Raw genomic sequence first — 10,520 nt, 5'->3', positions numbered from 1 at the left:
CCAGGAAGTGGGGTATTCTATACCGCCAGATGTGTTTCATCACCACAGGTGTCAAATATACCAATTGTTGTTAGGGAATTACGGAATCTAGGAGACCAAAGGACTCCTTATTTAGGATTCTCGTTGCCTCAAAAGGAACAACCGTATGGCATGCCAACTGCAATGATGGCGAGCTTCCACCTTAGTACGTTAATATATTCAGATAGCGTGGTGGCAACATCGACGTATTTTAACCCATATTTGGATTCGGTGTCAATGATTAGCAACTTTTGCCAAATGGTACAACCACCAGGAGGAATAGGGTATTTTCCTCCGCAGGTTGCTTCATCTTTAACCAATAACTCTCTCCAAGTCATGAGATAGTTAATGGGTGAAAGAAACCACTATATGGTTCATAATATTACACAACATATAGGCAACATGTTTACCCCGCTTCTATATAACACAAATAAGAGTTATCAATAATGAACCCGCAAAATGGGTAGGATTGCTGACTTTTTAGGGGAACCATCGGTGCCACCGACTCCAATTCCTAACATTCCCCAAAGGGTTAACCCTCAAGAAAACAGGATGGTCGAAAACGATCAAAGGTCAAAAGGCCTAGACATGGTCGTAGTGCACCGCAACCAAGATGCCAACCAAGTCCTGAGACAAGCCTGACAGAATAATATGGGGGTACAAGATAACATCACCAACGTTGTTGAACGTGTTTTGGTCTAGAATGACCTTAACGTGGGCCTACATAGGCCAAACTATATATCCCCGTTGTCAAAGTATGTAAGGCAAGCCGAATTTCCTAGGGGCTAGAAAGTCCCAAAAGTCACCACATTCACCGGCGACACTAGTGAGTCCACCGTCGAGCACTTCGCTTGATATCATACTAAGGCTGGTGATCTAGACAACAATGAGAATTTAAAGATCAAGCATTTTTCAAACTCGTTGACAAAGAACGCTTTCACGTAGTTCACCACCCTTCCCCAAAACTCCACTTTACATTGGTCAAACTAGAAAGGGCCTTTCACAAGCAAATCTACATGGGGTAATGTAAGATTAGCCTCAAAGAATTGGCCGACATAAAGAGAAAGGTGGCCAAAAACATTGACGATTACCTCAATAGGTTCAAAACCTTGAAAGCGAGATATTTCACTCATGTTCCAGAACATGAGTTAGTCGAACTAGCATCATGGGGTCTTGACTACTTCATTAGGAAGCAGTTAGACACCTAATACTTAAGAGACATGGCCCAGTTTGCCAATAGAGTTCGACAAGTTGAACGGTTGAAAGCTGAAAAAGTAAGAACTACAAAGTTCAGCAAAAAGAAAACATCTTATGTCAAAGTCAACAACATAGGAAACTCATCCGACTCAGAATATGAGTGTGTAGAGGAAAATGAGGTCAATGTGGCCGAACTAAAGTCAGGGCGTCTATATACATGCAAGTTGCTACAACCCTCAAACGGGAAGAATCCCATAGAGCCTAAAAACAAAAACAAAAATCCTAGTACATATACATTTGACATTACTAAGTGTGACAAAAAATTTGATCTTTTGGTGACTTATGGAGAAATTGTTGTCCCAAAAGGGACTAAAGTCCCTCTGCTAGAACAGAGAAAGAAAAAAGGTTTTTGTAAATTCCAAAGTTTTTTGGATCATAATACTTCTCAATGTGTACTTTTCAGGGACCCGGTGCAAAATGCTCTGAAGGATGGCAAACTCAAGTTTGCTGACAAACAGAAGCCACACACGAAGGAGGATAATGAAACAAAAAATGATGTTTTCTTTGTCGAACTAGTGGACATTATGGTTGTCGACACTATCACCAGTACTGGGGGATAAATACAACAAATCAAACGACAAAGACCAAACAATGAAGGCCTATCCTAAAGCTGAATAGAAGCTAGTCAATTTCTTTGATCTTTGCAAGTTAAATGATTCGGAGGTAATGATGTGTCCCAGGTGTAGCTTCGTGTTTGACAAGTAATTTGCTAAAAGGTTGTAGAGGGACAATCCCTACCAGGATGAGAAGTTTGTCCAACAGGACATACCCAAAGAACCTTCCTCCAATAAAGCAAAGGGACCAATGAAGTTCTATGGTAAGACTTATGTTCCTACTGCAAATGCGTCTCCCGAATGGCTATACCATGCTCAAAAGTCAGAAACTAGTGGAGGAAAATGGAAAGTTGTGAACATTGATGTTGGCACCTCGTATCAAGACAACTCTAAAGTCTCAAAGAAATACCCTTATGTATCCCATAATTATATGGGGAAAAAACCCATGGCAAGGACTCAGTGGAGGAGGCGCCAGAGAAACAAGAAGGATGCGCGAGAGGCTAGATGTTCCAGCGGAAGTGATAGTGTTTGATCCATCGGTGAGGGCCGAAATAATTAACGGCTAGTCAAGAAACGTTTCCCCCTTTGTCACCCATAAAAGAGAAGAAATCACCACACAAGGCAGTCGAAGATACTGAGATGGAGACAGATAACTTCGATTCAGGGTCTAAACCAGAGTTAGACATCATCTGTAATATGGTATATGTCTTACTATTGGAGTATGACACGATCACAAAAGTAATTGAGGAGGAATTTCCACCCACAAACCTCTGTTCTATTACATGATGAATGATGGTTCAGTGAACGAAGATCATTCCATTTTTGAAACGTTAGACATGTCCATGCAACAAAATTTGAAGCCTTTGTACATAAGGGCTAAGGTAAATGGCATGGGGATCAACAAGGTGTTAATCAACTGTGGGGCGTGTATTAATGTTATACCCCAATCCATCTTGGGAAAAAAAGGAAAATCTGCCACGTATCTGACCTATAACAACATGGTATTGTCAAACTATGAGGGCAAGGAAACCAACATCAATCTGCTTCAGAAACCCTTCATTGATCTTAACAGCCATATCAGGCTGAGCTCTTCTCAACTTCTGTTTAACTGGAGGACATCCTGGCTTCAATGGTAATCTATGCTCCACAATATCAATATCAAGAACTGGCATGTCTTGATAAGACCAAGAAAACACATCCACATATTCTCTAAGGATCTCTATCATCCTCTTCTTAACATCTGGACAAAGCAGTGCCCCAATCTTGACTTCTCTCTTGTTTTCTACATAACCCAGATTAATCACTTTCAATGGCTTTTTATGAGGCTGAATGGTCTTTTCCTCGTGCTTAGGGGTAATCCAAGTCGACATAGTGGTGGGAACCTTCACAAGACCAACACTATTTATGGTGGTGTTGAATAAGAAAACTACAACCTGATATTGGGCAGAGAATGGTTGCATGAGGTAGGGTGTATACCCTTATCGATGCATAAGATGATCACCATTTGGAAGCCTGATGGGTTTGTTGAAATCATCGAGGCAGATTAGAGTTTCTTCAGAGCGGTTGTCAATTACATCAAAAATCTTAACATTCCATCATGTAGGCCCGCCGGAGGTGGGTATAATTTCGAAGGGCGTGAAGTGAGCTACACAGTGAACCTACACGCTCAATACGAGTTTAACTAGGAGTACAAAGTCATTGGAGGATACAAGCGATGGTAAGAATCTGATGGTGATCATGATTGAGTCAGACGCGTTGACTCGGATTTCGGCCTATGTGGCTGAAAACAAAATATTGACGACCTTAGAGGCCGAATCTCAACAAATAATGGTTTTCAAAACCATTAAGCCTGAGAATTATTAGGAAAATCAATATGGATTTACCGGAAAAACAACAAGTTCATAAATTCAGAGGCTAGATTGCATCTATTATGATGAGCCCATGGGGTTCGAGAAGGATGAAATAAACTTGACCAGTAAAATGTAGACGTATGATCCTTTGGAAGAGCTAGACTTGGGAGATGGGATAACAAAGAGGTCGACGTACATTATTGTAAAAATCAACCCACATCTGAAAGAAGAAGAAATTAAAGTATTGAGAGAATTCAAAGATTGTTTTGCTTGGGACTATAATGAAATGCCTGGGCTCACCCGTAAACTAGTCAACCTAAAGCTACCAGTCAAACCTAAGAAGCTAGTGAAGTAGACCCCACGAAGGTTCACGCCTAAAATCATGTCCAAGATCAAAGCTGAGATCAAAAGGTTGCTTCGGAACAACTTCATCAAACCTTCCAGTTATTAAGAAAAACAATACCCTTAGAGGTTGCATATACTTTAGAGACCCTAATGTTGCTACTCCTAAAGATGAATATCAAATGCTAGTGGCTGAGATGTTGGTCGATTCCGCAGGTGGATTTGAATACCTAAGTATCATCGATGAATACTCTGGTTACAACCATATTTTCATTGTAGAGGAAGACATAGTGAAAACGACACTTCGATGCCCATGGGCCTTAGGCACGTATGAATGGGTAGTGATTCTTTTTAGTCTAAAGAATGCCGATTCTACTTATTAAAGAGTAATGAAATTAATGTTTCATAATTTCATTGAAACATACATGCAAGTTTACATCAATGACATTGTCATCAAATCTTCATCCAAGGATGGTCATCTTGAAGACCTTCGATGATCGTTCGAAAGGATGAGAAATTATGGGCTGAAAATGAACCCGTTAAAAGGTTCTTTTTCTGTTCATGCAGGGGATTTTCTTGGCTTCGTAGTCCATAAGAAGGGAATAGAGATAAACTCAAACAAGACAAAAGCCATACAAAATATTAAGTCTCCAACCAACAAGAAACAACTTCAGTCCTTGTTAGGAAAAATCTACTTTCTTAGGAGATTTATTTCAAATCTAAGTGGCAAGATAAAGTATTCTCACCACTATTGCGATTAAAGAAAGAAGAAGGTTTCATATGGGGACCATAACATCAACAAGCCTTTGATGAGATTAAGAGGTATCTGTCGAAACCTCCAAAGTTGTTACCTCCTATGAAGAACAAAGCCAGGAAGATGTACGTTTCTGCATCTGACTCGACAATTAGGAGTGTATTAGCCCAAGAAGATGACGATGGCATCGAAAGATCCATTTATTATTTTAGTCTAATCATGAACAATGTTGAGACTAGATATACTATGGTAGAAAAATTGTGTTTATCTTTATACTTTTCTGTACCAAACTCAGACGTTACATAAAATCTTCAGATGTGTTTGTTTTCTCACACTTCGACATGATTAATCACATGTTGTCGAAACCAATTTTACATAGTAAAGTTGGAAAATGGCCACTAGCCCTTACCGAATATTCTTTAACTTATGCGACTTTAAAGGCCATGAAAGGACAAACTGTTGCTGATTCCATAGTAGATCATGCAATAATGGGAATAACACAAAACTATGTCGAGTTCCTGACATGGAAACTATATTTTGATGGCTTCACCCATCATAAAGGAACTGGCATAGAGATTTTCATCTTTTCCCCAGAATCAATGGTTATTATCCCAAGAATGAGGCTGAATATGAAGCATTGATTATAGGTCTTGCCATACTATTAGACTAGGGGGCAACCAGAGTCGAGATCAAAGGTGACTCAGATCTGGTAATCAAACAATTAAAAAACAAATACAAATGTAGTAAAGATAACTTGTTAATGTACTTCGTCAAGGAGAATTCAATGCTTAAACGATTCAAAACGCTAGATATTGAACATGTGCCACGAATACGCAACCAATAGGCCAACGATTTGGCCCAAGTAGCTTCAGGTTACAAGGTGGATAAGAAAAAACTAAAGAACTTGACGAAGTAAAAGATAAATTGGTATCGACCAGCGTCATTCGACCAGAGTTATCAACGCCAAATCTAGTAGGGGCATAGGAGTTACCATAATTTTGTGAAAAATTTGAAAATTTTGCCATCGACAACATAGTAAGTGATAGTTGGCGAATATAGATTTTCGAGGTCCTTAGCAATCCGACATGAACGACAAATCGATAAAAAAATACATGGTGTTAAGGTACATTATCATTGGAAATAAGTTGTTCAAAAATACTCCACAAGAGGTGTTGCGAAAGTGAAACCTACTTAGCAATCTATGATTGTCATAGTGGATCTTGTGGCGCTCACCAAGCAGGCCACAAAATGAAGTAGTTTTTACGTCAAGAATTTCAAAAGCATGGAGAGATACAACACGTTCCTTCCAGTGAATTACATTCGATTATCAAGCCAATTCCATTTCAAGGATCAGCATTAAACATGATAGGAGAGGTCAAGCTAGTGTTCTCTGAAAGCCATAGATATATCCTTGTGGGCATTGATTACTTTACAAAATGGGTCAAGGTGGTAACTTTAATAATTTTGACCAAGATACAGTGATCGACTTCATACAAAGTCAAATCATGTGTAGATATGGGACTCCTGAAACTATTACAATTGACCAAGGTTCAATCTTTGTCGGCAGAAAGGTAATGGAATTTGTTGCAGAGACAAAGATTAAATTCCTGACATCAACTCCATATTTTGCTCAAGCTAATGGCCAAGTGGAGGTTGAGAACAAAGTCATTGTGAACGTGATAAAAAATCTTATTGGCGAGAAGCCAATAAGTTAGCATACAACTTTAAGTCAAGCACTTTGGGATTGCAGAACTTTTCCTAAAGAGACCTCCAATGTTACACCCTTTCAAATCACATTTTCCCATAGTGCAGTTCTACCTGCAGAGATATACTTACAATCGGTAAGAATCCAAAGGCAAAACAAAATCCCATATGACCATTTTTGGAGCATGATGATGGATGGGTTGATCAACCTTGATGAAGAAAGACTATCTGCTTTAGATACCTTGATAAGGAAAAAGAAGAGAATATCCGAGACATATAATGAAAAGGTCAGACCAAAAGTTTTCTCTGTTGGAGATTATGTCTGGAAGGTTATACTCCCTTTCGACAAGAAGGATAGAACTTTGGAAAAATGGTCACCCAATTGTGAAGAACCTTTCAGAGTCAATAAAGTGTTTTCCAACAACGCCTACGAAATAGAAGAGTTAAATTCGGACAACCAAAACACTAGAATAAATGGCAAATAACTAAAGCAGTATAGGCTTATGCTTCAAGAAGTCAATATGACAAAAGGAAAATAGTAATTGAATATCATTTATTTGGCCACAATAATGAAGTTACAAAATGCCGAAAACGACAGGTAATACAAGGCCAAAAAGAAATGGTTGTTATGTATACAAAGTTCAACTTAGAGATTAGATTACATAATCCATTTTCCCCTCAACTCCTCAAACCGAGCTTTGGTACGGGCGAGATTCCGATGGATCTGTCGGTCTAGAGCTTTTAATTTCGCTACTTTATCCTCTTATTGTTTAGCAGCTTGGAAACATCCCAAACTAGTGTTGGAAGCTTCGTCCAGCTCTTGCTCAATAGAACTTGGGTCAGGGGTTACCAATTTGGCTTTTTCTTCCTGCGTCACCTCTAATTTCAATAACAACTAGTTTTTCTATTGAGTCCAAGAGAGGATGTCGGTGTCTAAAGTGGGAAGTTTTTGCTTGGTCTAAATTTTTTCCTCTAACCCACCGACAAGAGTACGAGAATCAAAAACCAGACGATGATGGCCATGCAAAACACCCATTTTTAGTGTGAGATGATTAAGGCTTTCTTGCTTCTGTCTCATGACTTGTGCAGCTTAGTCGAGTAAGAGTTCGAGATCTAACACAATGTAGACAATAGGACCTGGGACATCAGGCTTTCTTAGCTTGAACAATAATCCCTGAATTTCAAACAGAACAAGGGGATTTTCCCTAACAACTTGAAGGACATCAATGCGAACTAGTTTGGATTCTAGTTGTCCAAATAGTTCAATGTTAATATCAATTGGACTAGCAAGGGAGTTGGGAGACAAAACCTCCAAGTTTTTGATAATCCACCAGAAAACTTCAATTGGATTCTCCATTTCAATGACCTTGGATTATTCTGAGTAGAGGCAAACACTCCACTAGAACTTCCAATGTAGTACGACCCATGGATGGAGGAGTGAGTCTATTCAGGAAGCCCATCATGAGGGAGAGATTCCCCAAATAATTGCCTAAGGCCAAGAGCCATAACATCAGGGAAACCTTCGATATGAACACCCGTGGAGTTTCCACCGGGGGACTAGCTCTTATAAAGGCCTCAGGAAACATAACCTTTGTCTGTTGGCTCGTAGAGGTAGTAAGAATTGCATATGTATGTTTGGTCACCATGACCTTCCCATAAAATGGTGCATCCTGAATAACACTATCATGGCCAGCATCACTTTGCAAATCATTGGAAAGACCGACAGACTGAAGATGGTATGAAGGAGTGACAGTCAAAAGGTTAGAATCCTTGACAGTTTCATCTGGGTTGACCGATTGAGGATGGTAATTCTCTGAAGTTGTGTCGATGGGTTGCCAAATAGACATAGTCAATACTAGTAAAAGGAATAAGATAGATGTAAAGAGAAGAGTTAGGAATACATGTTCCTCTTCAAGTTGAGACAAAGAATTATCGGTCTCATCTGTTGTTGGAGGTGGTCCAAAGAGGTGGCCTCTTAGTTGGCTTCTATACCGAAGCCATGTTACGCTATCTTCAGTATCTTCTTCGAGGAGAATAACATCCCCAGGCCTTGATATCTTCTGTCTGACAGACGCCCCACCCAAATTCGTGACCAACTTAGGAGGCACGATAGTAGCTTTAATGGTACAAGCACCCACATTGGAAGGGGGTGGTGAAGGAGTCGAAGCCTTTTCTTTGCCTTCAACATTAAAATTCATGGTCTCCTTGGGGAGACTAACAAGAAAAAAGTTTTTTTGGTAAAGATAAGAAAGGGGTTACGTCATAATGAGAAATGGAAATGAAAGTCAAGTTTCAAATTGAAGCATCGTCATCAGAAGAGCCAGGACCAGTATTGTCTGAAGCCGACACATGTTGTGCCTGCCCAGAAGTAAAGGCCTCAATCACCTTCCTTACCTAGAATGATACTCTCAAGTTAGAAGGGCCTAAGATAAGAGAAACTTACATCTAAAAGTTAAAACAGTTACTCCTGCAGCATGTGAAATGATGGCCCCGGGAGAGCCGTTAGGTAAGGTTTTTGGATTTTAGGGAACAACTGAAAAGCAAAGTAGCATGTATTAGCTGAAAGAAAAAGGAGGGAAATGTTTGAGTATTCGTGATGCAATAACTTTGTCCCTTAGTAAAGATAATACTCCAACTAAAAGATGTACCATTATGGTTTGGTTAGACACAAGGGACCAATGGTGACCCCTATAGACTTCAAACTCCTAAGTACAGTGATAAGAAAGAGTGTAGTCGAAGTCATGCAAGGAAACTTCCTTATTTTGTAGAATGCATGTAGGTGTTTAATTGGCTGCATTATATGGTAAAACACTAGCTGGATTCTAATGTCTTGACTGATGTCATGACATGGTGTGTATGTGTGACTGCATTGTAGGTTAGAATATCTAACTGTACTCTAATGTCTTGACTGATGTCATGACACACTTGAGTAGTTACTGCAGGATTAGCTAATACATGATTTATTGAATGTCAAACTGGAGACTGTGACATTCATCCCTGTCAGCAGCTACTGAGGAATAGAACAATTGGTGTTCTGTTAGAGCTCAGTATTCATTTGCAGTCTGGTTATCAAGGAAGAACCAGACCTGGCATAAGGCCTACTGTATGAATGTCAAACTGGATGTTATGACATTCATCATGGACAGTATATACTGAATAATAGACAGAGTGGGGTTCTGCTACACTTCAGTATGTTTCTTAGTTTGTTCTCCAAGAGGATAACATAACTGACTTAAGGCTAAATGTGTAAATGTCAAATTGGATGCGTTGACATGTATTAATGTAAGCTGTTACTATAGAATGGACAGTTTGGTCCTGTACAGTTCAGCAAACTTGTACAGTCTGTTTTCAGGAAAAACAGACTTAGCATATGGTCCTTGATGTCAAGCTGAATGTTGTAACATTCATTCCTGACAGCATATGCTAGATTGTAGGTTGTTAGCACACTAATATGTGGAAACTAGTTAGAATCCTATGTGGCATTATTTGTGGAGGTCTTGAGATATTTTAGGAACTAAATATGGAGATATTTTAGGAACTAAATATGGAGATATTTTAGGAACTAAATATGGAGATATTTTAGGAACTAAAAGATTGAAGACATTGTTTGTAGCAGAAAGTTTCTGCTGATGTTGTAACAGCAAAGGAGAAGTTTGCTGCGATTTCTGAAGGCCCAAATCCACTTGGGTGATTAGGTTATAAATAGTTGATTGTAATCTGGTCTTTGTAAGCCTCCTAGAATGAAAATTTAGGGGTGTGTGTAAGGTAAACCTCCCAACCTGTGGGATGGTTACCATGTGTTTCTCAGTGTTCAAAGCTGAGAGTATTTGTAACTCAAAGCCTGTAGGCAAGAGTGATTATGTTCTTGAACAAAGCTGTGAAGCAAGTTCAAGTTGTTTTCTCAGTGTTCAAAGCTGAGAGTATTTGTAACTCAAAGCCTGTAGGCAAGAGTGATTATGTTCTTGAACGAAGCTGTGAAGCAAGTTCAAGTTGTTTAGCATTACATTGTAATTGTGGTGATAGGAATGGAAACTGGATGTT

At 39.3% G+C, this 10,520-nt stretch overlaps 1 protein-coding gene across 1 annotated transcript; it reads left to right on the top strand.

Moving 5' to 3' along the window:
• Positions 1-1,238: 1,238 nt before the first annotated feature.
• On the top strand, positions 1,239-1,835 carry LOC127096248 (uncharacterized). The gene has a single exon (XM_051034842.1). It carries the CDS (start codon positions 1,239-1,241, stop codon positions 1,833-1,835), a length of 597 nt encoding a protein of 198 aa, XP_050890799.1.
• The last annotated feature ends 8,685 nt before the right edge of the window (positions 1,836-10,520 follow it).

The sequence above is a fragment of the Lathyrus oleraceus genome, chromosome 6, assembly GCF_024323335.1.
Source record: "Lathyrus oleraceus cultivar Zhongwan6 chromosome 6, CAAS_Psat_ZW6_1.0, whole genome shotgun sequence".
Classification (NCBI taxonomy): domain Eukaryota; kingdom Viridiplantae; phylum Streptophyta; class Magnoliopsida; order Fabales; family Fabaceae; genus Lathyrus; species Lathyrus oleraceus.
This window is presented reverse-complemented; position numbering and strand designations above follow the sequence as displayed.

Excerpts from the sequence above, each read along its gene's own strand:
- LOC127096248 (XM_051034842.1), top strand. The coding sequence starts at position 1,239 with ATGGCCCAGTTTGCCAATAGAGTTCGACAAGTTGAACGGTTGAAAGCT.